Genomic DNA, 27,592 nt, shown 5'->3' with positions numbered 1-27,592 from the left:
TAGGAAAGCTTTAAAACTACTGTACTTGCATAGGCTCCTTCCCGTATACACACCTTAGACTAAACTCCTGGCTCGATATTTTTGAAGTAATTTACATGTGAATTTCCAGTCACACTGAAGTAACTGATCTTAAGCCACTTCACGTCCACTGAATGGGACTCCTTTTCTGATGCTAAAGTCTGGTTCAGAAGGTTCTTTTTATTGAGATCTTAAAACCCTTGTCTTAAGACTGATGTCAATGAATGGCACTTTTGAATGGGCTGGTGCATTTGTGTCAAGGTTATTCCAAGCACACTGACAGAAAAACAAAAATCTAGTCTGCCCAGTGCCTGTATTTAGGCTTGTATAAGTTATTATCTAGTTGTAACCACATATTTGTACCTGAAATGGTTTGTAAAATTCTTTATTCAGCATGGCCTATAGTGATATGGATTAGAAATATCTCAATTTCTGAACTCTTTCTGATATGAGAGAAAATTATCATTACCACAGAGTAGATGGGCACAAAAAAAGCGCTCAGTGGTTGCATTCACAAAAGTTTGTCTATAAGTGAATATGGTTATTGACAATTGATAATATATTTATGTAAGCACACATATTGAAAGCAAACTGTATTTTCCTGTGAAGTTGTATTATTTTTTAAACTACTTTTTTGTACCTAATGAGAAATCCAAGAAAGCAGGAAGTAGCTAAATTCTTGCTGCTTTCAGAAGTTTAAATTATTATATACACCTTATTTTAAGTTATTGCATGATCTGTTTGTGGGATGCCTTCACTGTAAAAGTGGAAAATGTTTCAGTGTGTTGGGGCCATTGTCTGATTTAAATTGGATTATATGAGTCTCCACTGTCAGATAATCTGGGATAAGATGATAATCTGGGATCAGATCCTGGGGCATACGGGCAGTTTGGAAGAGGCCTTAGTTTCTTCCATCCTGTGAAAAGCTAACCATGTACATATCTTGCCATATACTGGATTCAACTTTTGGCTCCTCAGTACAGAATCCTAAAAACATCTGCAGTGGCTTTAACCACAGCAGCAAATACCGTAAATTTTTATCATAAATTGGATGTAAGTGCAGGCATTATTTTTGAGTGTGACATGTATAATGCAGAAAACTCCAAAAGGCACACTGACTGACCCAGAGCTTAAGACACTGGCATGAAGATTGCTGACAATGAAAAGACATTTCAGAAACAGCCTTTAGATGTGCTTTCCTGGTATATAAGTGGTTAGAACAGGTTACTACAGCTGTGCCAGAACATCAGAAAATACGGGATTATAATATTACCATTTCAGGGATACAATAGATAGGTATGCTGATGCAAGTATAAATGGTATTAAATTGCTTTAGCTCCTGATACATTAGATGAACTGGATTGTAGATGAACTGGATTGTAGACTAGACTGCTTAACATTGATAGTACTATTTCCATTTGGTCTATGTTTAAAATGATCCTGCAATATACCTATTGTTCAAATATAATGAAAATATATATTCTTTCATATGATAGCAGCAGAAATACAGTTAGAAAAATAAACTTTAAAAAAGGAAACATGATACTAATTCTTCCAGCGCTAGCTTCTTCTATTTTCTGAAAATAACCTAAAACAAATCATTCTTTGATTATTGACGTTTAATCTCATGTCCAATTTTTTTCTTCCTCCAGACTGGTTTAAAGAAAATGTTATTCAATGGGAAGCAGAAAGGATCATTGTTGGTTTCTTTGTATCAGTAGTTTTGCTTGTCTGTTCTTGTTTTTTATACACATGTCTCACACAACAGATCTCTTTCTTAGGAACTATTTATCTATGTATTAACTTGTAAACACAAATGGAATATACAAAATACGTTTGATCCTTGTAATTTAATGTATTCTTTCTGTATGTTACAAAGAAGGCAATGTATTTTCTGGTGTTTCAAAACTGTTTGCTTTTTTAACTTCTTTCCGTTTGAATATGTTTTTAAATTGAGGAGGAGGACCAGCTTATTTTGATGCCTCTTCTGGAATGCTTTGGAGTGTAGCTTTCTCTTTCTCTAGCAGGATCAGTTCGGTTCTTGCTGAAGATGAAACAATGGGCTCACAGGGTAAGGCTCCTGAGATGTCTCCTTCTTCTTTCTCTGTAATTGTATCTTTAGGTGATAAGGTTTCTTGTGCATCAAAAAACGTTTCTGCTTTTTCTGTTGGACTTTCATCATCTTGTTTTTTTTCTGTTGGATCTAGATCTTCTTCTTTGCTAGTTTCCTTGCTCTTTTTTGTTGGAGATGAAAAACCTAACTTGGGAAGTCTAAACCACCCAGCTTTCTCAGTTTGTTTGGAAGACTCACTGTCCGATGTGGATGATGGATCAGGCTCGGGTTCCGGCAATGATTTTTGATCTTCAGGTTTGGAATCTGAGGTTGCATCATCAGCAGAGGATGAATACCCAATATTTTGAAACCAAAATTTAAACCGGCCAGGTGACCTCTTACTATCAGATTTTTCTTTTTGATCAGTTGGCTCTGCTTCAGTACCTACAATTTTAGTTTCTTCTGTAACTGCTATAGCAGATTCAGACATCTCTTCTGGTTGCTGATCATGATGGCTCTCTGAAAAGTCACTGGAAGATTGTACTTCAACGGTGAATGCTTTCACTTTTGTCAGTGTAGTAGTAGAAGACAGGCCTTCAGTAAATCCACTGTCTTCGCCTTTGTGAGATAACTTCGTTTCAGTGAAACCAGTCTTTTGTGTTGGTTGTTCTGAACTCTCATCGGATAGCTGGTGATCTTTACTTTCAAATGTTTCAGTCATATCAGTTGAAGATATTTTGACTGGTTTATCTACAGTCACATGTGATTCCTGGATTTTCACTTTGAGAAGAGAAAACCCATAGGCAGCAGTTTTAACTTCTGAAGGTGGAATCTCAGATTCTCTCACTATTTGAGTGGAGAAAGATTCCTCCTCATCAGCCTTACTAAATTCAGATTTACTTACTATTTTAATCTCTTTGCTCTCTTTGTAGGATTCTTGCATATGCAATGTTTTACTTGAGATAAATGATTCATCTGATGGAAGTTTAATTTCAAGTTGTGTTGTCCGAATATCTGGCTCCATTACTGTGCTAATTTTGGCAATTGATTTTTGGATTTTGCCATCCGTGGTTTGTGTTATCTCTGCAGGAAATCCACAACTGAATTCTGTTGGCCTCTTGATGTGTGTTGTTGTTTCTGCAAAAGAAGACTCTGTAGAAGGGAGTTTGCATTCCATGTGCGTTCTTTGAATGGTAGGTTCAGATAATGTTGTAATCCTGACTTTTGATGTTTGGACACTGCCTTTGCCGTCTATTTTCTCTTCAAGTAATGTAGTTCTGAATTCTGGTTGAAGTGCACCATCAGTATCAATTTCAGTAGATTTCTTATCTACCATCCCTTCTGAAGGCAAAATTTGTTCTTCCACTGTAGATGTTCTGTATGTAAACTTGGGCATTTTAAATTTGGTAATATGGAAACTTTGTTCAGAATCTTCAAAGTGTTTATCTATAAAGTCTATTGGTTCTTCTGAAAAATCTGTTTTTATATCAGCAGAACATTCAATTCTTTGAGTCTGAATGTCTAATGTCACATCTTTGGTTTTCCCTGGTGACACCTCAATCTCCATCTTGTCTGGCTCAGTAAGAACCTCTGAAACTTTTGATTTGGTACGCAGGTTGCCAAATTTTGGCATCTTAAATTTGGATGCTTTGGCTTTACTCAACCCATCTGTATCTTCTACTTTCACTTTGTCTTCTGTGAGTACATCTTGTTCAAAACCCTCTATTGGGAAGTCTATTATTTCAAAATCTTCTTCAGTGATTCTCGTCCCATGAGCAGTTAGTTTATGGTCTGCTTTTCCAGAGAGTTGTGAAAGTCTGGCTTCATCTAATAGGCCAACATCAGATTCCTTTTCTTTCTGTACTGAAATTCCACTGTCAGCCATCTCCTCTTGAAGAAAAATTACTTTGCCTTCAAAAAGATTCTTTCCAGCACATGATTCTGTATCCACGTGGGCAGACTGTATTTCAACTTCAGAAGCTGATATTTCAACTTCTCCTTCAGCAATTGGAGCTTTGCCAGTGCTGTCTTCAACTTCAATATCACTTTTTTTGCCTTTTGATCTACCAAATGAAGGCATCCTGAATTTTGGCATTTTAAACCAACCCTGTGAATCCTCAGTCTGAACTTCTCCAGATTTAGCTTCAAGTTCTCCTTGGGATTTTACATCCTTTTCATCAGGACTGACAACAGATGAGTCAGATGCTTTGATCTCGCCTCTGGCAGTTTGTGCCATTTTAATTTTTCCAGCTGAAACCTTTACGTCACTGGCATCAGTTTTAACTTCTAAAGTTGGAATGTCTCCACTAAATCCATCTGTTTCTATTGTAAGTTGCTTTTGAGGTACTTCGGCTTCCATTTCTGTTGAGGTGATGCCACTCTCTGGCCATTCTTGTGTAGTAACTGCAATTCCAAATTTTGGCATTTGGAGTTTTGGCAACCTAATCTTCCCCTCCTTGTCTTCGATTGTTCCACTTGCTCTTTCTACAACTATATCACCTTCTAAGCCCTTTTCAGAACTCTTCATTTCGGATGAACTATCTATTGTGGATACCTCAATACTACCTTTGGATAACGTAATGTCTGTATCTACGTGGGAAGCTTTCAGTTCAGATTTTGATATGCCTTTTGGCATTTTGATGCTTATTTCCATTTCTTCTTCTTTCTTTGTGGTAAAACTGCTTTCTATGTCAGGTATTTGTACCAAATCACCCCCTCTTTCCACAGTAATATCTGTCTCTACTTTATCCTGTGATTTTGCTATCCTGGTCTTAGTGAGAGAGATTTTGGGCATCATAAAATGAGACCTTTTCACTTGACTTTTTTTGATAGCTGATTCAGCATCTTCATCCATCTGGACTTCTTGATCTTGTGACAGAACTATTTTTAGTTCTGCATCTGTATATGCAGTAAGTTTAGGTTCTTCTAGAGATTCTTTTATATTTGTTTTAATTGTTGCTTCTTTTTTAGGGGACCAGTTAAATGATGGCAACTTGAATTTTGGCATTTTGAAATTTCCTTCTTTCTGTTCTGCATCTAAGCTTCCAATCTTCATCTCTTTCTCGGGTTTCGTTTCAGTAGCATCTGAATATTGAGTCTCTCTCTCTGGGTGTGCCATAGAAAACCCTTCAGATGGCATTTTGATGTCCACAGCTGTCTTCAAGTCACCTGTAGGAATTTGGGAAATTTTTATATCCTCTTCCAAAATCTTTTTTTCTGTACAAGTGATCTCATACTCAGCTTCACATGTTGGAGCTTCCATTGCTATATCACCAATATCTGTTGTTGTTTTCAACTGGGGAACATCAATACTCTCAGACGGCAGACTGATACCAGTTTCTGGAACTTTTCCTTTAGGGAATGAAATTCCAAACTTTGGCATTTGGAATTTTGACCTTTTAATCTTCCCATCAATAGTGACACTTCTTAACTCTGCTCCATCTACTGATATTTCAGTGGATGGTCTCTCCAAATTTACATCAGGACCTTTAACCATAGGAACTTTAATTTGTGCTGCTGATTTACTAATGTCATCACTAACATCACCTGGTACTTGTTCAGAAAGACCAATATCAAGTGCAGGAACTTGGACATCACTTTTAGTTAAGCTTGCCTCAATATCCATTTTGGGAGCTTTAATTTCTGGTTTTGAAAGTTCTAAACTTGGGAGTTTGACTTTGGACATTTTAATTCCTTTTCTAACATCACTAGGAGTTACTTCTTTTTCTGACATTTGCAGTGAAACCTCTCCTTCTTCCTCAGATATAGATACTGTCATGTCAGTCTCCAGTTGTGGTAGAGATGCTTCAGCTTTGTGACCCTTCATTTTTGGAAGAGATATTTTTGGCATGCTAAACTGAGGCTTTCGGACTTTGCTTTTCTCACTATCCTTATCAAGAGACATATGAGCCTCCAGTTCTCCAATTTGACCTGAAGTTTCTTCCACAGTGAGTGTTAACTCAGGTTCCTGTGTTGAAACTGCAATTGAGGAATCATCTAAAGTTGCATCAATATCAGCAGAAAGACTTGTTTCCTTTTTTGGAGACCAGCTAAAAGATGGTAATTTGAATTTTGGCATCTTAAATTTACTTTCCTTTTCTGCAGTGTCCTTTTCAAGGGTTTGACTTTTTGTAATTTTCCCATCTGTCTGGAGGTCATCTGTTGTAATCACTGATTTGGTAATACTGACATCACCTACAGGAAGTGTAGCATCTACTTTTGGCAAACTAAGATCCATGTCAATTTTGGGGCCTTTGACATCTGGTTTGGAGAGGTCCATGCCAGGCATCTTTAATTTTGATATTTGAATATTAGCCTCACCATCTTCAATAGAACTTTTTGCCTCGAAAACACTGACAGAGACATCTGTAGTTGGTATCTCAACTTCGGCTTTGGGAAGGGAGAAATCAGCTGTCACCTTGGGTAGGCTGACTCCCACTTGTGGAGCCTTGCCCTTGGGCATTTTGACGCTAGGCATCTTGACATCAGGCATTTTGAATTTTCCTGTCTCTCCAACCTCTACTTCCAAGCTCGGTGCTTCGATTTCAGCTTCTGGCAGCTTAATGTCACCTTCAACTCCGACTGAGGGCAGGGTCACATCAGCTTTCAGTTCCGGTTTAGTGACTTCAACATCTATGGAGGGCAAGATGACTTCACCCTCTACAGTTGCTTTTCCTTTAGGAAGGGACACACCAAACTTTGGCATGTGGAACTTGGGCATCTTAAATCTCCTGTCCACACCTTCCACCTTTACATCAGTGCCATCTAGAGCAATCTGTGCTGCAGGTGCCTCCAATTGTAATTCCGGTGCTTTTACTGCCAAAGAAATCTGGCCAGAAGGGATTTTGATATCTGGACTTGAGACAGTGACGTCTGTCTGCAGGTCACCTGTTTTCAGCTCTGGTTTGGTAATGCTGAGATCTGCTGAGGGAAGTGTGTCATCCTCTTTCAGTAGGTTAACATCGACATCAAGTTTGGGACCTTTGACATCTGGTTTGGAGAAGCCCATGCTGGGCATCTTGAACTTTGGCATGTGAATTTTAATTCCTTCACTCTCCATGCTGCCTTCTGCCTCAGGAACCTTGACAGAGACTTCTGCTTCTGGTAGCTCAATCTTGCCCTTGGGAAGGGAGACATCAGCTTCGACCTTGGCCAGGCTGACTCCAACTTTTGGAGTCTTGCCCTTGGGCATTTTGACGCTGGGGATCTTGGCATCTGGCATTTTGAATTTCCCCTTCTCTCCAACTTCTACTTCCAAGCTCGGTGCTTCAAACTCAGCCTGTGGCAGTGTAACCTCGCCTTCAGCTTCAAGTGAGGGCAGGGTCACATCAGATTCCAGTTCTGGGCCAGTGACTTCAACATCTATGGACGGCAAGGTGAGTTCACCTTCTGCAGCCGCTTTTCCTTTGGAACGAGACATGCCAAATTTTGGCACGTGGAACTTGGGCATTTTAAATCTACTCTCCACACCTTCAATCTTTACCTCAGTGCCATCTAGAGCTATCTGTGCTGCAGGTGTCTCTATTTGTAATTCTGGTGCTTTCAGTTCCAAGGAAGTCTCGCCTGAAGGAACGTGGACATCTGGCCCTGAGATGTCGATATCTGCTTGCAGGACACCTGTTTTCAGCTCTGGTTTTGTAATGCTGAGATCTGCTGAGGGAAGCGTGACATCCACTTTAGGCATGTTAAGGTCTACATCAACTTTGGAACCTTTGACATCTGGCTTGGAGAAGCCCATGCTGGGCATCTTGAACTTTGGCATGTGAATTTTCATTCCTCCACTCTCCACGATGCCTTCAGCCTCAGGAAACTTGACAGAGACCTCTGCTTCTGGTAGCTCAATCTTGCCTTTGGGAAGGGTGACGTCAGCTTCTACTTTGGGCAGGCTGACTCCTACTTGTGGCGTTTTACTCTTGGGCATTTTGCCGCTGGGCATCTTGACATCGGGCATTTTGAATTTTCCCTTCTCTCCAACCTCTACATCCAAGCTCGGTGCTTCAATTTCAGCTTGGTGCAGTTTAAGGTCACCTTCAACTCCGATGGAGGGCAGTGTTAAATCTGCTTTCAGTTCTGGTTTAGCAACTTCAACATCTACGGACGGCAAGATCAGTTCACCCTCTGCAGTTGCTTTTCCTTTGGGAAGTGACACACCAAACTTTGGCATATGAAACTTGGGCATCTTAAATCTCCTGTCCGCACCTTCCACCTTTACCTCAGTGCCGTCTAGAGCAATCTGTGCTACAGGTGCCTCCACTTGTAATTCGGGTGCTTTCAATTCTAAGGAAGTTTCGCCTGAAGGAATGTGGACATCTGGCCCTGTGATGTTGATATGTGCCTGCAGGACACCTGTTTTCAGCTCTGGTTGGGTAATGCTGAGATCTGCTGAGGGAAGCGTGACATCCTTTTTCAGCAGGTTAACATCTACATCAACTTTGGGAGCTTTGACATCTGGTTTGGAGAAGCCCATGCTGGGCATCTTGAACTTTGGCATGTGAATTTTCATTCCTTCACTCTCAACACTGCCTTCAGCCTCAGGAACCTTTACAGAGACCTCTGCTTCTGGTAGCTCAATCTTGCCTTTGGGAAGGGAGACATCGGCTTCCACCTTGGGCAGGCTGACTTCGACTTGTGGAGCCTTCCCCTTGGGCATTTTGACGCTGGGCATCTTGACATTGGGCATTTTGAATTTTCCCTTCTCTCCAACTTCTACTTCCAAGCTCGGTGCTTCAAATTCTGCCTGCGGCAGTTTAACCTCACCTTCAGCTTCAAGTGAGGGCAGGGTCACATCAGCTTTCAGTTCAGGCTTAGTGACTTCAACATCTATGGACGGCAAGACCAGTTCACCTTCTGCAGCCGCTTTTCCTTTGGAAGGAGACATGCCGAATTTTGGCATGTGTAACTTGGGCATTTTAAATCTGCTGTCCACACCTTCCATCTTTACCTCAGTGCCATCTAGAGCGATCTGCGCTGCAGGTACCTCTACTTTTAATTCAGATGCTTTTACTTCCAAAGAAGCCTGGCCAGAAGGGACCTTGATATCCGGACCCAAGACTGTAATGTCTGTCTGCAGGTCACCTGTTTTCAGCTCTGGTTTGGTAACACTGAGATCTGCTGAGGGAAGCGTGACATCACCTTTTGACAGGCTAAGATCTAAATCAACTTTGGGAGCTTTGACATCTGGTTTAGAGAAGCCCATGCTGGGCATCTTGAACTTTGGCATGTGAATTTTCATTCCTTCACTCTCCATGCCGCCTTCTCCATCAGGAACCTTGACAGAGACCTCTGCTTCTGGTAGCTCGATCTTGCCTTTGGGAAGGGAGACATCGGCTTCCACCTTGGCCAGGCTGACTTCGACTTGTGGAGGCTTGCCCTTGGTCATTTTGACGCTGGGCATCTTGACACCTGGCATTTTGAATTTTCCCTTCTCTCCAACTTCTACTTCCAAGCTTGGTGCTTCAAATTCTGCCTGCGGCAGTTTAACCTCGCCTTCAGCTTCAAGTGAGGGCAGGGTCACATCAGCTTTCAGATCTGGCTTAGTGACTTCAACATCTACGGACGGCAAGGCGAGTTCACCTTCTGCAGCCGCTTTTCCTTTGGAATGAGACATGCCGAATTTTGGCATGTGGAACTTGGGCATTTTAAATCTGCTGACCACACCTTCCATCTTTACCTCAGTGCCATCTAGAGCAATCTGTGGTGTAGATGTCTCTACTTGTAATTCCGGTGCTTTCAATTCTAAGGAAGTTTCGCCTGAAGGAATGTGGACATCTGGCCCTCTGATGTCAATATCTGCTTGAAGGACACCTGTTTTCAGCTCTGGTTTGGTAATGCCGAGATCTGCTGAGGGAAGCGTGACATCTCCTTTCGGCAGGCTAAGGTCTACATCAACTTTGGAAGCTTTGTATTCAGGTTTAGAGAAGCCCATGCTGGGCATCTTGAACTTTGGCATGTGAATTTTCATTCCTTCACTTTCCACGCTGCCTTCCCCCCCAGGAACCTGGACAGAGACCTCTGCTTCTGGTAGCTCAGTCTTTCCTTTGGGAAGGGAGACATTGGCTTCCACCTTGGGCAGGCTGACTCCGACTTGTGGAGACTTCCCCTTGGGCATTTTGACACTGGGCATCTTGACATCGGGCATTTTGAATTTTCCCTTCTCTTCAATTTCTACTTCCAAGCTTGGTGCTTCAAATTCTGCCTGTGGCAGTTTAACCTCACCATCAGCTTCAAGTGAGGGCAGGGTCACATCAGCTTTCAGATCTGGCTTAGTGACTTCAACATCTACGGACGGCAAGACCAGTTCACCTTCTGCAGCCACCTTTCTTTTGGAATGAGACATGCCGAATTTTGGCATGTGGAACTTGGGCATTTTAAATCTACTGTCCACACCTTCCATCTTTACCTCAGTGCCATCTAGAGCGATCTGTGCTGCAGGTGCCTCTACTTGTAATTCTGGTGCTTTCAGTTCCAAGGAAGTCTCACCTGAAGGAACGTGGACATCTGGCCCTGAGATGTCGATATCTGCTTGCAGGACACCTGTTTTCAGCTCTGGTTTGGTAATGCTGAGATCTGCTGAGGGAAGTGTGACATCCACTTTAGGCAGGCTGAGGTCTACATCAACATTGGGACCTTTGACATCTGGCTTGGAGAAACCCGTGCTGGGCATCTTGAACTTTGGCATGTGAATTTTCATTCCTCCACTCTCCACGATGCCTTCAGCCTCTGGAACCTTGACAGAGACTTCTGCTTCTGGTAGCTCAATCTTGCCTTTGGGAAGGGAGACATCGGCTTCCACATTGGGCAGGCTGACTCCGACTTTTGGAGTTTTGCCCTTGGGCATTTTGACACTGGGCATCTTGACACCTGGCATTTTGAATTTTCCCTTCTCTCCAACTTCTACTTCCAAGCTCGGTGCTTCAAATTCTGCCTGTGGCAGTTTAACCTCACCTTCAGCTTCAAGTGAGGGCAGGGTCACATCAACTTTCAGTTTTGGCTTAGTGACTTCAACATCTCCGGACGGCAAAACCACTTCACCTTCTGCAGCCACTTTTCCTTTGGAATGAGACATGCCGAATTTTGGCATGTGGAACTTGGGCATTTTAAATCTACTGTCCACACCTTCCATCTTTACCTCAGTGCCATCTAGAGCGATCTGCGCTGCAGGTGCCTCTACTTGTAATTCTGGTGCTTTCAGTTCCAATGAAGTCTTGCCTGAAGGAATATGTACATCTGGCCCTGAGATGTCGATATCTGCCTGCAGGAGACCTGTTTTCAGCTCTGGTTGGATAATGCTGAGATCTGCTGAGGGAAGTGTGACATCCTTTTTCAGCAGGTTAACATCTACATCAATTTTGGGAGCTTTGACATCTGGTTTGGAGAAGCCCATGCTGGGCATCTTGAACTTTGGCATGTGAATTTTCATTCCTTCACTCTCCACGCTGCCTTCAGCCTCAGGAACCTTGACAGAGACCTCTGCTTGTGGTAGCTCAATCTTGCCTTTGGGAAGGGAGACATCGGCTTCCACCTTAGCCAGGCTGACTTCGACTTGTGGAGCCTTCCCCTTGGGCATTTTGACGCTGGGCATCTTGACATCGGGCATTTTGAATTTTCCCTTCTCTCCAACTTCTACTTCCAAGCTCGGTGCTTCAAATTCTGCCTTGGGCAGTTTAACCTCACCTTCAGCTTCAAGTGAGGGCAGGGTCACATCAGCTTTCAGTTCAGGCTTAGTTACTTCAACATCTACGGATGGCAAGAACAGTTCACCTTCTGCAGCCGCTTTTCTTTTGGAATGAGACATGCCGAATTTTGGCATGTGGAACTTGGGCATTTTAAATCTACTGTCCACACCTTCCATCTTTACCTCAGTGCCATCTAGAGCGATCTGCGCTGCAGGTGCCTCTACTTGTAATTCTGGTGCTTTCAGTTCCAATGAAGTCTTGCCTGAAGGAATATGTACATCTGGCCCTGAGATGTCGATATCTGCCTGCAGGAGACCTGTTTTCAGCTCTGGTTGGGTAATGCTGAGATCTGCTGAGGGAAGTGTGACATCCTTTTTCAGCAGGTTAACATCTACATCAATTTTGGGAGCTTTGACATCTGGTTTGGAGAAGCCCATGCTGGGCATCTTGAACTTTGGCATGTGAATTTTCATTCCTTCACTCTCCACGCTGCCTTCAGCCTCAGGAACCTTGACAGAGACCTCTGCTTGTGGTAGCTCAATCTTACCTTTCGGAAGGGAGACATCGGCTTCCACCTTGGCCAGGCTGACTTCGACTTGTGGAGCCTTCCCCTTGGGCATTTTGACACTGGGCATCTTGACATCTGGCATTTTGAATTTTCCCTTCTCTCCAACTTCTACTTCCAAGCTTGGTGCTTCAAATTCTGCCTGCGGCAGTTTAACCTCACCTTCAGCTTCAAGTGAGGGCAGGGTCACATCAGCTTTCAGGTCTGGCTTAGTGACTTCAACATCTATGGACGGCAAGACCAGTTCACCTTCTGCAGCCGCTTTTCCTTTGGAATGAGACATGCCAAATTTTGGCATGTGGAACTTGGGCATTTTGAATCTACTGTCCACACCTTCCATCTTTACCTCAGTGCCATCTAGAGCGATCTGTGCTGTAGGTGTCCCTACTTGTAATTCTGGTGCTTTTAATTCCAAGGAAGTTTCGCCTGAAGGAACATGGACATCTGGCCCTGTGATGTCACTATCTGCGTGCAGGACATCTAGTTTAAACTCTGGTTTGGTAACCCTGAGATCTGCTGAGGGAACCATGACATCCACTTTAGGTGTGCTAAGGTCTACATCAACTTTGGGACCTTTGACATCTGGCTTGGAGAAGCCCATGCTGGGCATCTTGAACTTTGGCATGTGAATTTTCATTCCTCCACTCTCCATGCTGCCTTCAGCCTCTGGAACCTTGACAGAGACCTCTGCTTCTGGTAGCTCAATCTTGCCTTTCGGAAGGGTAACGTCCCCTTCTACTTTGGGCAGGCTGACCCCCACTTGTGGAGTCTTGATCTTGGGCATTTTGCCGCTGGGCATCTTGACATCTGGCATTTTGAATTTTCCCTTCTCTCCAACCTCAACATCCATGCTCGTTGCTTCGATTTCAGCTTGGGGCAGCTTAATGTCACCTTCAACTCCGACAGAGGGCAGGGTCAAATCAGCTTTTATTTCTGGCTTAGAGACTTCAACATCTACAGATGGCAAGGCGAGTTCACCTTCTGCAGCCATTTTTCCTTTGGAAAGAGATATGCCAAATTTTGGCATGTGGAACTTGGGCATTTTAAATCTACTGTCCACACCTTCCATCTTTATCTCAGTGCCATCTAAATCAATCTGCGCTGCAGGTGCCTCTACTTGCAATTCCGGTGCTTTTACTTCCAAAGAAGCCTGGCCAGAAGGGACCTGGATATCCGGACCTAAGATGGTGATGTCTGTCTGCAGGTCACCTGTTTTCAGCTCTGGTTTGGTAACGCTGAGATCTGCTGAGGGAAGGGTGACATCCCCTTTAATCAGGCTAAGATCTACATCGACTTTGTGAACTTTGACATCAGGTTTAGAGACGCCCATGCTGGGCATCTTGAACTTTGGCATGTGAATTTTCATTCCTTCCCTCTCCATGCTGCCTTCCCCCTCAGGAACCTTGACAGAGACCTCTGCTTCTGGTAACTCAATCTTGCCTTTAGAAAGTGAGACATCGGCTTCCACCTTAGCCAGGCTGACTTCAACTTGTGGCGTCTTGCCCTTGGGCATTTTAACGCTGGGCATCTTGACACCTGGCATTTTGAATTTTCCCTTCTCTCCAACTTCTACTTCCAAGCTCGGTGCTTCAAACTCTGCTGGCGGCAGTTTAACCTCACCTTCGGCTTCAAGTGAGGGCAGGGTCACATCAGCTTTCAGTTCGGGCTTAGTGACTTCAACATCTATGGACGGCAAGGCGAGTTCACCTTCTGCAGCTGCTTTTCCTTTGGAACGAGACATGCCAAATTTTGGCATGTGGAACTTGGGCATTTTAAATCTGCTGTCCACACCTTCCATCTTTACCTCAGTGCCATCTAGAGCAATCTGCGCTGCAGGTGCCTCTACTTGTAATTCTGGTGCTTTCAGTTCCAATGAAGTCTTGCCTGAAGGAAAGTGGACATCTGGCCCTGAGATTTCGATATCTGCCTGCGGGACACCTGTTTTCAGCTCTGGTTTGGTAACGCTGATATCTGCCTCGGGAACCTTGACAGAGACCTCTGCTTCTGGTAGCTTGATCTTGCCTTCAGGAAGGGTGATGTCAGCTTCCACCTTGGGCAGGCTGACTCCGACTTGTGGAGTCTTGCCCTTGGGCATTTTGACGCTGGGCATCTTGACATCTGGCATTTTGAATTTTCCCTTCTCTCGAACCTCAACATCCATGCTCGGTGCTTCGATTTCAGCTTGGGGCAGCTTAATGTCACCTTCAACTCCGACGGAGGGCAGGGTCAAATCAGCTTTCAGTTCTGGCTTAGAGACTTCAACATCTACTGATGGCAAGGCGATTTCACCTTCTGCAGCCGCTTTTCCTTTGGAATGAGACATGCCAAATTTTGGCATGTGGAACTTGGGCATTTTAAATCTGCTGTCCACACTTTCCATCTTTACTTCAGTGCCATCTAGAGCAATCTGTGCTGAAGGTGCCTCTACTTGTAATTCCGGTGCTTTCAGTTCCAATGAAGTCTTGCCTGAAGGAAAGTGGACATCTGGCCCTGAGATTTCGATATCTGCCTGCGGGAGACCTGTTTTCAGCTCTGGTTTGGAAACGCTGATATCTGCCTCAGGAACCTTGACAGAGACCTCTGCTTCTGGTAGCTTGATCTTGCCTTCAGGAAGGGTGATGTCAGCTTCCACCTTGGGCAGGCTGACTCCGACTTGTGGAGTCTTGCCCTTGGGCATTTTGACGCTGGGCATCTTGACATCTGGCATTTTGAATTTTCCCTTCTCTCGAACCTCAACATCCATGCTCGGTGCTTCGATTTCAGCTTGGGGCAGCTTAATGTCACCTTCAACTCCGACGGAGGGCAGGGTCAAATCAGCTTTCAGTTCTGGCTTAGAGACTTCAACATCTACTGATGGCAAGGCGATTTCACCTTCTGCAGCCACTTTTCCTTTGGAATGAGACATGCCAAATTTTGGCATGTGGAACTTGGGCATTTTAAATCTACTGTCCACACCTTCCATCTTTACCTCAGTGCCATCTAGAGCAATCTGCGCTGCAGGTGCCTCTACTTGTAATTCCGGTGCTTTCAGTTCCAATGAAGTCTTGCCTGAAGGAAAGTGGACATCTGGCCCTGAGATTTCGATATCTGCCTGCGGGACACCTGTTTTCAGCTCTGGTTTGGTAACACTGATATCTGCCTCAGGAACCTTGACAGAGACCTCTGCTTCTGGTAGCTTGATCTTGCCTTCAGGAAGGGTGATGTCAGCTTCCACCTTGGGCAGGCTGACTCCGACTTGTGGAGTCTTGCCCTTGGGCATTTTGACGCTGGGCATCTTGACATCTGGCATTTTGAATTTTCCCTTCTCTCGAACCTCAACATCCATGCTCGGTGCTTCGATTTCAGCTTGGGGCAGCTTAATGTCACCTTCAACTCCGACGGAGGGCAGGGTCAAATCAGCTTTCAGTTCTGGCTTAGAGACTTCAACATCTACGGATGGCAAGGCGATTTCACCTTCTGCAGCCGCTTTTCCTTTGGAATGAGACATGCCAAATTTTGGCATGTGGAACTTGGGCATTTTAAATCTGCTGTCCACACCTTCCATCTTTACCTCAGTGCCATCTAGAGCAATCTGTGCTGAAGGTGCCTCTACTTGTAATTCCGGTGCTTTCAGTTCCAATGAAGTCTTGCCTGAAGGAAAGTGGACATCTGGCCCTGAGATTTCGATATCTGCCTGCGGGACACCTGTTTTCAGCTCTGGTTTGGTAACGCTGATATCTGCCTCAGGAACCTTGACAGAGACCTCTGCTTCTGGTAGCTTGATCTTGCCTTCAGGAAGGGTGATGTCAGCTTCCACCTTGGGCAGGCTGACTCCGACTTGTGGAGTCTTGCCCTTGGGCATTTTGACGCTGGGCATCTTGACATCTGGCATTTTGAATTTTCCCTTCCCTCGAACCTCAACATCTATGCTCGGTGCTTCGATTTCAGCTTGGGGCAGCTTAATGTCACCTTCAACTCCGACGGAGGGCAGGGTCAAATCAGCTTTCAGTTCTGGCTTAGAGACTTCAACATCTACGGATGGCAAGGCGATTTCACCTTCTGCAGCCGCTTTTCCTTTGGAATGAGACATGCCAAATTTTGGCATGTGGAACTTGGGCATTTTAAATCTGCTGTCCACACCTTCCATCTTTACTTCAGTGCCATCTATAGCAATCTGTGCTGAAGGTGCCTCTACTTGTAATTCCGGTGCTTTCAGTTCTAATGAAGTCTTGCCTGAAGGAAAGTGGACATCTGGCCCTGAAATGTCAATATCTGCCTGCGGGACACCTGTTTTCAGCTCTGGTTTGGTAACGCTGATATCTGCCGAAGGAAGTGAGACATCCACTTTAGGAAGGCTGAGGTCTACATCAACATTGGGAGCTTTGGCATCAGGTTTAGAGAAGCCTATGCTAGGCATCTTGAACTTTGGCATGTGAATTTTCATTCCTCCACCATCCATACTGCCTTCAGCCTCAGGAACCTTGACAGAGACCTCTGCTTCTGGTAGCTCAATCTTGCCTTTGGGAAGGGAGACATCGGCTTCCAACTTGGGCAGGCTGACTCCAACTTTTGGAGTCTTTCCCTTGGGCATTTTGACGCTGGGCATCTTGACATCGGGCATTTTGAATTTTCCCTTCTCTCCAACTTCTACTTCCAAGCTCGGTGCTTCAAATTCTGCCTGTGGCAGTTTAACCTCACCTTCAGCTTCAAGTGAGGGCAGGGTCACATCAGCTTTCAGATCTGGCTTAGTGACTTCAACATCTACGGACGGCAAGACCAGTTCACCTTCTGCAGCTGCTTTTCCTTTGGAATGAGACATGCCAAATTTTGGCATGTGAAACTTGGGCATTTTAAATCTGCTGTCCACACCTTCCATCTTTATCTCAGTGCCATCTAGAGCAATCTGTGCTGCAGGTGTCTCTATTTGTAATTCCGGTGCTTTCAATTCTAAGGAAGTTTCACCTGAAGGAAAGTGCACATCTGGCCCTGAGATTTCGATATCTGCCTGCAAGACACCTGTTTTAAGCTCTGGTTTGGTAATACTGAGTTCTGCTGAGGGAAGTGTGACATCCCCTTTAGGCAGGCTAAGGTCTACATCAACTTTGGGAGCTTTGACATGTGGTTTAGAGGAGCCCATGCTGGGCATCTTGAACTTTGGCATGTGAATTTTCATTTGTCCAGTCTCCGCACTACCTTCTGCCTCAGGAACCTTGACAGAGACCTCTGCTTCAGGTAGCTTGATCTTGCCTTTGGGAAGGGTGATGTCAGCTTCCACCATGGGCAGGCTGACTCCCACTTGTGGAGTTTTGCCCTTGGGTATTTTGACACCGGGCATCTTGACATCTGGCATTTTGAATTTTCCCTTCTCTCCAACTTCTACTTCCAAGCTCGGTGCTTCCATTTCATCTTGGGGCAGCTTAATGTCACCTTCAACTCCGACAGAGGGCAGGGTCACATCAGCTTTCAGTTGAGGATTAGTAACTTCAACATCTACTGACGGCAAGGCAAATTCACCCACTGCAGTTGTTTTCCCTTTGGGAAGGGATACATTAAACTTTGGCATGTGTAGCTTGGGCATTTTAAACCTGCCTTGTACACCTTCAAGATTTACCTGGGTGCTATCTAGAGCAATCTGTGACGCAGGTCCCTCCATTTGCAATTCTGGTGTTTTCAGTTGCAAAGAAGCCTGGCCGGAAGGAAGGTGGACATCTGGGCCTGAGATGCTGATGTCTGTGTCCATGGCACCTGTTTCGAGATCTTGTTTGCAAATACTGAGATCTGCTGAGGGAAGCGTGACATCCACTTTTGGCAGGCTGAGGTCTACATCAACCTTTGGAACTTTGACATCTGGTTTAGAGAGGCTCATGCTGGGCATCTTGAACTTTGGCATTTGAATCTTCATTCCTCCACTCTCCATGCTTCCTCCTCCCTCGGGAACCTTAACAGAGATCTCTGCTTCTCGTAGCGCAATCTTGCCTTTTGGAAGGGAGATGTCGGCTTCCACCTTGGGCGGACTTACTGCCACTTGTGGAGTCTTGACCTTGGGCATTTTGACGCTGGGCATCTTGACATCTGGCATTTTGAATCTTCCCTTCTCTCCAACTTCTACTTCCAAGCTTGGTGTTTCAAATTCTGCCTGAGGCAGTTTAACCTCACCTTCAACTTCAAGTGAGGGCTGGGTCACATCAGATTTCAGTTCTGGCTTAGTGACATCAACATCTACAGATGGCAAGGCAAGTTCACCCTCTGCAGTTGTTTTTCCTTTGGGAAGGGACACATCAAATTTTGGCATGTGGAACTTTGACATTTTAAACCTGCCTTCTACACCTTCCAGCTTTACTTCAGTGCCACCGAGAGCAATCTGTGCTGCAGGTCCTTCCATTTGTAGTTCTGGTGCTTTCATTTTCAAGGTAGCTTCACCTGAAGGTATGTGGACATCAGGGCCTGATACGCTGATATCTGTCTGTAGGTCACCTGTTTCAAACTCCGGTTTGGTAATGCCGAATTCATCTGAGGGAAGTGTGACATCCATTTTTGGCAGGCTAAGATCTACATCAACTTTGGGAACTGATTTGGAGAAGCCCATGCTGGGCATCTTGAACTTTGGCATGTGCATTTTCATTCCTCCATCCTCCATGCTGTCTTCAGTCTTGGGAACTTTGACAGAGACCTCTGCTTCCGGGATCTCAATCTTGCCTTTGGGAAGAGAGACATCAGCTTCCACCTTGGGCAGGCTGACTCCAACTTGTGGAGTCTTGCTCTTCGGCATTTTGACGCTGGGCATCTTGACATCTGGCATTTTGAATTTCCCCTTCTCTCCAATCTCTACTTCCAAGCTCGGTGATACGATTTCAGCTTGGGGCAGCTTAATGTCACCTTCAACTCCGACCGAGGGCAGAATTACATCAGCTTTCAGTTCTGGCTTAGTGACTTCAACATCTACAGACGGTAAGGCAAGTTCACCCTCTACAGTTTTTCCTTTGGGAAGGGACACACCAAACTTTGGCATGTGTAACTTGGGCATTTTAAACCTGTCTTCTAGATTTACCTGGGTGCCATCTAGAGCAATCTGTGCCGCAGGTCCCTCCATTTGTAATTCTGGTGCTTTCAGTTCCAAAGAAGCCTGACTTGAAGGACCATGGACTTCTAGGCCTGAGACGCTGATGTTTGTCTGCAGGTCACCTGTCTTCAGCTCTGGTTTGGTAATACTGAGATCTGCTGAGGAGAATGTGACATCCACTTTAGGCAGACTAAGGTCTACATCAGCCTTGGGACCTTTGACATCTGATTTAGAGAAGCCCATGCTGGGCATCTTGAACTTTGGCATGTGAATTTTCATTCCTCCACCATCTATACTGCCTTCTGCCTCGGAATCCTTGACAGAGACCTCTGCTTCTGGTAGCTTTGTCTTGCCTTTGGGAAGGGAGACCTCGGCTTCCACCTTAGGCAGACTTACTCCAACTTGTGGAGTTTTGCCCTTCGGCTTTTTGACACTGGGCATCTTGACATCTGGCATTTTGAATTTTCCCTTCTCTCCAACTTCGACCTCCATGTCTGGTACGTCGATCCTGGCCTGAGGCAGCTGAATGTCACCTTCAACTCCAAATGAGGGCAGGGTCACATCAGCTTTTAGTTCTGGCTTAGTGACTTCAACATCTGCAGACGGCAAGGCAAATTCACCTTCTGCAGTTGCTTTTCCTTTGGGAAGGGACACACCAATCTTTGGCATGTGGAACTTTGGCATTTTAAACCTGCCTTCTACACCTTCTAGCTTTACCTCAGTGCCATCTAGAGCAATCTGTGCCGCAGGTGCCTCCAATTGTAATTCTGGTGCTTTCGTCTCCAAGGAAACCTTGCCTGAAGGAACGTGGACATCAGGGCCTGAGATGGTGATGTCTGTCTGCAGGTCACCTGTTTTCAGCTCTGGTTTGTTAATGCTGAGATCTGCTGAGGGAAGCGTGACATCCACTTTAGGAGGGCTAATGTCTACATCAACTTTGGGACCTTTGATATCTGGTTTGGAGAAGCCCATGCTGGGCATCTTGAACTTTGGCATGTGAATTTTCATTCCTCCACTCTCCATGCTGCCTTCTGCCTCAGGAACTTTGATGGAGACCTCTGGTTCCGATACCTTCATCTTTCCCTTGGTCATTTTTACACTGGGTATCATGACATCTGGCATTTTCAATTTTCCTTTTTCTCCAACCTCTACTTCCAAGCTCGGTGCTTCAGTCTTTGCATGGGGCAACCTAATGTCTTCTTCAACTCTGACCGAGGGCAGTGTCACATCAGCTTTCATTTCTTGTTTAGTGACTTCAACATCCACAGAAGATAGGGCAGTGTCCTCTTCTAGAGTGGCTTTTTCTTTTGAAAGGGACACAGCAAACTTTGGCATGTGAAACTTTGGCATTTTGAACTTGTTGTCCATGTCTTCCAGCCTAACTTCGGCACCGTCCAGAGCTATTTGGGCTGAAGATGCCCCCATTTGTAGTTTTGGAGTTTCCAGTTCAACGGAAGCCTGGCCCGTAGCATCCCAGGTAGTTTCAGATATTTTTGCCCTCATATGAGGAGGTGTTATAATGTTTGAATCTTCTTTTATTTTTTCTGTATTTTTTTCCTTAATTACTTGTTTTTGTTTTTTTCCTTTTTCGCCTTCAATCTCTAATTCAATTTTTTCTTTTGAGCCTTTGTGCTTCTTTTTTCGTGTTTTTGTAGGTGGTTGTATTGCCACCTTTGGTTCCCCTTCATTCGTTTGTAATGCTGACATTATTTGTGATGTTATTATTGCAGTTTCTGTTTGTGTTGTAGCTTTTTCAGATTTCAGTTTCTTGTCCTTTGTTTTTTTAATAGTTAGTTCAACTTCAGGGTATTTCTTGGGAGGGTGTTGTAATTCAGGTTTTGTTTCCATCATAAGTATTGCATCCTTTTCTTTCCCTTCTTTCTGCTTGTGTTCTTCCCATGTAGTAGAGTATTGTGTTGTGATTAATTCTGTGTTTTCTCCAGAAATGTCATGTTCAAATTCAGTAAGTGGCTTTACTTCATATTTTGTTCTCTCCTCCGTTTCTTGTTTACTTTTATACATTTTGAACCCTATACTAGGAAATTTTAGTTTCTTTTGACTTCCTTTTTTAATCTTTGCATGGAGTTCTTCATGTTGAAATTGGGATTCTGTATCTGTACTTGTTGGAGAGATATCTGGAATGGTATGCTCATAGGCATCTGATGTGCTACGAGATCTTCTGTGGCCCAAAATCTTTTTACCTTTCATTGATTGGAATTTTGGCCAAGAAAGTCTATCCTTTTTGGTTCTTTTTGGCCTCCCCACTCTTTGTTTTACAATCAAGTTGGCTTTATCTTCTTCTGAAATTGTCTTATCAGATATTTCCAGAATTTCCTTTCCCTGAGAAACAAAATTTCAAAAATAAGTTCTGTACAGGTTGTAGCATTTATTCTCAGAAAGTTCTTAATACTTCATTTTTTCCCTGTTAAATTTATTTCCGACATTTATAACTTAATATTCATAGGATGAGTAGTGAAGGAATAAAAAAAAAACCTGTAACATAGACTTTGAGTAGATATTTTAAACAACAGATAAATATTCAGTAATACCCCTTTTCACTGGGTTTTATTCCGTATCAAAAGCATTGCATAAATTAGTATAAAACTGATAAAAATAGAAGGAGCGCGGGTGGCTAAATATCTTTTGACCAAAAAATGGGCAACAGCAATGGCATCGTCTGTAGCCTCCAACAATTCGTCCTCTGTACATGAGGCAGGGCATAGTGGACAAGCATACAGATGCAGAGTTGTCTGTTCTGTTCCACATTCACACATGGTGTGGGATTCTTTTAGGTAGTGCCCTTTTGTCAGGTTGTTTTTTGATCTGCCCACTCCACTTCTGACTCTGTTCGGGGACTTCCAAATTGCCCATTCTTGGTTTACCTCTGGAGGAAGACCCTTGCGGGGGGCCATCCAGTTGGGATTTCCTGATTAAGCTGCCCAAAGGGATGCCCTTGCTGTTGCTGGGGGGACACCAAGAGGGGTGGTAGTTCTCATAAAGATTTTCCTTGATTTTAGTCTACTGGGAGGAGGCTGGTAGCCATGTAGTGGATGGCTTTCACAGTGTTCAACCTTATATACAGTGGTCAACTTATGTGGCTAGCAGGTTCTATTGGTGTTCTGTAGGATCCTGCATGACTAAAATTCTTCATTTTCATCCACTTATACATCCGAGCCACCTTTTTTTGGTTTGGGAAAATTCTTATTTTATGAAAAAATGACAAATAGCAACTCCTAAAGCTTTTCTGGAGTGTGATGGGCATTTCACCACATCTCCAGCGTCAAGTACATAAATCTTGTGCCATTTTAAGTAATTGGCCTACATATTATCTTGTCTTTTGGAATGGTAACTAGCTGTTTTAATCAGTTACCCCAACATATCCTCCAGGTATTGCCCTTCACATTTTCAGACATCTTCACAATCAAATAGAATCAAAAAGAAGTTTGCCAGAAGTTTGTGAAGAAAAGAAGGCTGAGATAGTGGCTGAAATATCCCACTCTGAGGCATATTTTGTGCATTCTCATAGACCGTTGTTAGCATATACACATACTGCTTATAGTTTATGTCTTGAAACTCCACTGCATTTCCCTTAAAAAAAAAACCAAACAAACCATAGGCTTAAAATTACATGAAATTTTGTGATGCATGTCTTATTTCAGAGTACATCTCTACATCTGTATATTACCTGGATGAGTTTTTCCTTTTTGGATTGTTTTGCAGAATACATTGTTTCCAGCTCTTCCTTCCCAGTGAGTTTCCTTTTAAGATTGAACTGTACTTTATATGGCTCGGAATACTGCAGAATTTTGAGTGCATCTTCATATTTGATATTATCAAAAAAGATTGTGGCACTCAACAGCTGATCACCTGTGAAGAGGGAACAGAAACTGACTACATTTGTAAATATCTTTTTGTCTGTGGTTCCTGGGAAGGACTGAAAAGTGCACAGGTAAAATTTAAAAACAAATGTGGATAACTGCAAATTATAAATATAAAATAGTCACATAAAAGTTGTGGTGCTAAGAATTTTAATAATAAACAGGCCTATATGTGCTGGGGTTAGGGGTGCAGAAACCTGTGAAAGTGAAGGTCTTCTCTCTCGAAATCTAGGGCCCCTTCCACACAGCTGAATAAAATCCCACATTATCTGCTTTGAACTGGGATATATGACAGTGTGGAATCGGATAACCCAGGTCAAAGCAGGTACTGTGGGATTTTCTGCCTTGATATTCTGGGTTGTATGGCTGTGTGGAAGGGCGCCAAGTCTTCCAGCACAGCTCTATGGCTAACTTTCAATGGGTGCACTGGTGAATTTGAGATTGCTAGAGGGACCATATTAATCAAATCCATGAATAATCAAATCAGACTACACAGAGAAGCCATTGAAATCCACAAGCATGTGGACAATTTCAACAGAAAGGAAGAGACAATGAAAGTGAACAAAATCTGGCTACCAGTATTAAAAAACTCTAAAATTACAACAGCAAAACAGCAGAGAGGAAACAACCAGGCACATCTTAACACCTCTCAACAAAAGATTTTCCCAGGCTCAGCCAGGCCTTCAAATGCTAATGAAGGTGGTCAGTTGAAACATTCACACCTAGCTCCAGCAGAGAAGAGCTCTTGGCCCCACCCCAGTCATTCCACAGATATATAAATCCATTGTCCTAATTCCAACAGACCTCACTACCTCTGAGGATGCTTGCCATAGATGCAGGCGAAACATCAGGAGAAATGCCTCTAGAACATGGCCTTATAGCCCGAAAAAACCCACAAGAACCTAATAATCAAATCACCAAGCAGAAATTAAATCTGCAAATGTGTTATCAAAACTATTACTTCCACAACTTTTACATGAAAATATTTGCACTTATGTATAATATTAAAGGTTGATTTTGGTGTGTATATCTTCCCATGTCATGCATATTTTCCCTCAGCACTATATAACTCAATACGTCTGGGTAACAAATAACCTAATAAGTTGTCTCATGACTATTTGCCATCTCTACAGCCATGGCTCTGTTTGCCAAATTTCCCCACTGCTGCTGTGCACTCCCAAAATTTGTTGGTGTATCCTACATTTAATTTAGGAAAATGTGTAATATTTAAAAGGAGAATTGCATGTTTCACAGGTCTCTAGTGCCCAAGTCCCTGTTCTTCCACCAGAGCAGGCTAATTGTGGGACTGCAACTTAAGTGTTGACTGCCTGTTCAAGAGATGATTCAAAGGATATATGGTAGTTGTTCCACATTGGCAGTTTTGACTTTTGCAATTTTTTTCACAGATTTTATTTAAAATGTTCCCTTTGAGACAATCTAGGGGCCCTTCCACACAACCATATAACTCAGAATATCAAGGCAGATAATCCACAATATCTACTTTGAACTGGGTTGAGTCCACACTGCCATATAATCCAGTTCAAAGCAGATAATGTGGGATTTTATACCCAGTGGCGCAGTAGGTTCAACCGCTGAGTTGATGAACTTGCTGACTGAAAGGTTGGGGGTTCGAATCCGTGGGGTGGGGTGAGTTCTCGCTGTTAGCCCCAGTTTCTGCCAACCTAGCAGTTCAAAAACATGCAAATGAGTAGATTGATAGGTACCGCTTCTGCGGGAAGGTAATGGCGCTCCATGCAGTCATGCTGGCCACATGATCCTGAAGTTGTCTATGGACAATGTCAGCTCTTTGGCTTAGAAATGGAGATGAGCACCCCCCCCCCCCCCAGAGTTGGACACAACTAGACTTCATGTCAGGGGAAAACCTTTATATTTACCTATACAGAGATACCTAGAGATTTCTAGAGAGAACACCTCTCTAGAAATGTCTAGGTTCTCCAATACAACTCTATGTTTAGCTTCCAAGGGAAGTTGACCACTTAGAAATTACTAGTCAGGTGCTCTCTTAGGTAAAACATTACCAATTTTATTCATGGTTTTTCCCTTTCTCAGGGTCTTGCGCCTCCAAAACCATGTAAATGTGGGGGCTGAGGGGACTCAAGGCGGTTATAAATGTAGGATTCAGACCCATGCAGAAGTCCTTTAAAACAAGGCATATGCGTGCACTGCATGCCTTTTTAAAAAAGTAAAACAATTGAAGAGGGTTATTTGGCTTTGGTTTATTTTACCAAAAAAATGAGTCAGTGCACATAAGTGAAACATCAGATATGGGTTGCGTGATTACTGCATTAGAAATATTTTCCATTTACAAGTTAATTACTGGTATACTAAAACAATTGTGTAATATCACATAAGGGCACACAGTACCTTCTTTTAGACTGAAGACCTTTGATGCTGGAGACTCCTTGAGGACTTGCTTCACAAATATCCCTTCATTTCCGCCACCAGCCACACTAAATCCACTTGCTCCAGATTCCACTTCTGTTTGTAAGGTCACCTCCATAGATTCCTAGTTGTCCCAAAAAGTTGTGTTATTAAATATATATAAGGCATAAATATGAGTAAGGCCATATGAGGATTCAGGTCATTAACATCAGTAAGATCACAAACATCATCTCATGTTCTATTGCGTCAGATGTGTGCTCCCAAAGATTTTACAGGTTTTATAAATGCACTTAGGGGGTTCTCTGTCCCCTGACAGACTAAAAAATGCATTATGTTTTGAAATAGATGGCAAACAGTTTGACACATTATGTTCTTATGCACTTATTGTTTGACTACTGTGAGGAATATGCCTTTCATGGGAATTTACCCTAAAGCCAATCTGATTTGATACCATAATGTAAATACTTCTTGATTGCTCACATGGCCAATTTATGGAAAGGACTGTGAAACAACAGATGCAGACTTTCCTCTGGAATGTTTAGAATGAAAAAATAAATAAATATTTCTAATTGTTATGAATCTATACAGCTAAATTGAAATCTTCTCTGCTATATCATTCTCTCCCTCCTCATCTCTCTCTCTCCGTCTATGAGGACATGGACTGGGTGTTGCTTTGAGATTTGGAAATAATGTTTGCTGTACTCCACAAAAAAGGAAAACCAGCCTGCTTAGGCCCTTTTTACACCATCCTTATATCTCAGGGTCTGATCCCAGATTATCTGCCTATCCCAGATTATATAGCAGTGGAGACTCATATAATCCAGTTCAAAGCAGATAATCTAGGAGCAGATCCTGGGATAGAAATACAGTGTTGAAGGGATCTTAATAAGCCTTGCAAATTGTGGTTTGTTATCAGCAAATACTTGATTTTTACCTGTATTTTATATAAAGCTATATACCCAGGGGAACATAAAAATGTCTTAGGCAGTAAGGGGCCATGAGTGGAAAAAATTAAGTGTAAAATGCATATTTGCAAATCTGCGTTTGCCTTCACTTTCAGGGCCAGAGACCAAGAAGACGGAATTTTGCATAACACACGGTAGAGAGAGTCAGCACAATGCTCTTCTGTCTTGAAGGGCGTGCACTGATCAGGTGTTTAATCTCACCTGTGATTCACTCATTTTGATAGAAGAATCCCTTCTTTGTCTGTTCTCTCTATCTTGTTGAAGCTGGAAATACAAGTGTAACTATTAGTGCTTAGCTGTGAGAGATTGGTCATATCATGCAAACCTCTTTAGGCAGACTGTCTGGATAGAATGAGTGGCTGTCAGAAGAGGCAAGGAAGGGGAAAGGCAAGGCAAAATTAATGTTATGTAAATACAGGTTAGGAAAGGTTAGGAATACACTAGGGTTCCACTTTTGGGAGAGTTAGGGGGCACATGAAATCATTAATTAAAAATCCACTTTTCATTTTAACAGAAACAGCACCTCTCTAGGAATCTCTAATGTCCCACCTACACTGTCATATAATCCAATTTCTGAATTCAGATTAACTGCATTATATGGCTGTGTAGAGTCATATAATCCCGTTAAATGCAGTTAATCTGCATTCTGAAACTGCATTATATGGCAGTGTAGATGTGGCCTAAGTCAGTGGTGTTCAACCTTTGTTCTTCAAGTCGTGTTATCACACCAGGGCTTTAAAGCAAGCAGCTCAGCATTTCTGCTGCCTGCAAAATTCTGGGAAATGTAGTTAAAGGTGGAGCTTTTTGACTTCTCAGCTAAAGAGGTCCTCGCCTTCCCATAGGTGTGATAATGTAGTTGGTGTCTGAGATGCCAACTACCAGAAGCCCTGTCCAGCTTGTCCAATGATAAGGACTTCGAGGGACAAAGGTGCTCTAAGCTGTGTCACTGCTCTGAGTACTTTGGTTCAGCACGAGCATCATTAGGACCATAGAATTG

General features: G+C 43.3%; 1 protein-coding gene across 2 annotated transcripts in view; it reads right to left on the bottom strand.

Annotated features, from left to right (window-relative positions):
- Positions 1 to 1,388: 1,388 nt before the first annotated feature.
- The window catches only part of AHNAK2 (AHNAK nucleoprotein 2), a 134,726-nt gene continuing 108,522 nt past the window's right edge, over positions 1,389 to 27,592 (bottom strand). For both annotated transcript variants that reach the window (XM_060754747.2, XM_060754754.2), the window contains exons 4-7: positions 26,797 to 26,859; positions 25,613 to 25,754; positions 23,035 to 23,216; positions 1,389 to 21,689 (exon numbers count right to left, since the gene is read on the bottom strand). In XM_060754747.2, the coding sequence (XP_060610730.2) occupies positions 1,989 to 21,689; positions 23,035 to 23,216; positions 25,613 to 25,754; positions 26,797 to 26,859 (20,088 nt within the window). In that variant the 3' untranslated portion in view covers positions 1,389 to 1,988. The remainder of the gene's footprint in view (positions 21,690 to 23,034; positions 23,217 to 25,612; positions 25,755 to 26,796; positions 26,860 to 27,592) is intronic.

This window comes from Anolis sagrei, chromosome 1, assembly GCF_037176765.1.
Source record: "Anolis sagrei isolate rAnoSag1 chromosome 1, rAnoSag1.mat, whole genome shotgun sequence".
NCBI lineage: Eukaryota > Metazoa > Chordata > Lepidosauria > Squamata > Dactyloidae > Anolis > Anolis sagrei.
Note: the sequence above shows the minus strand (reverse complement) of the source record. Positions and strands in the feature narration are given on the sequence as shown.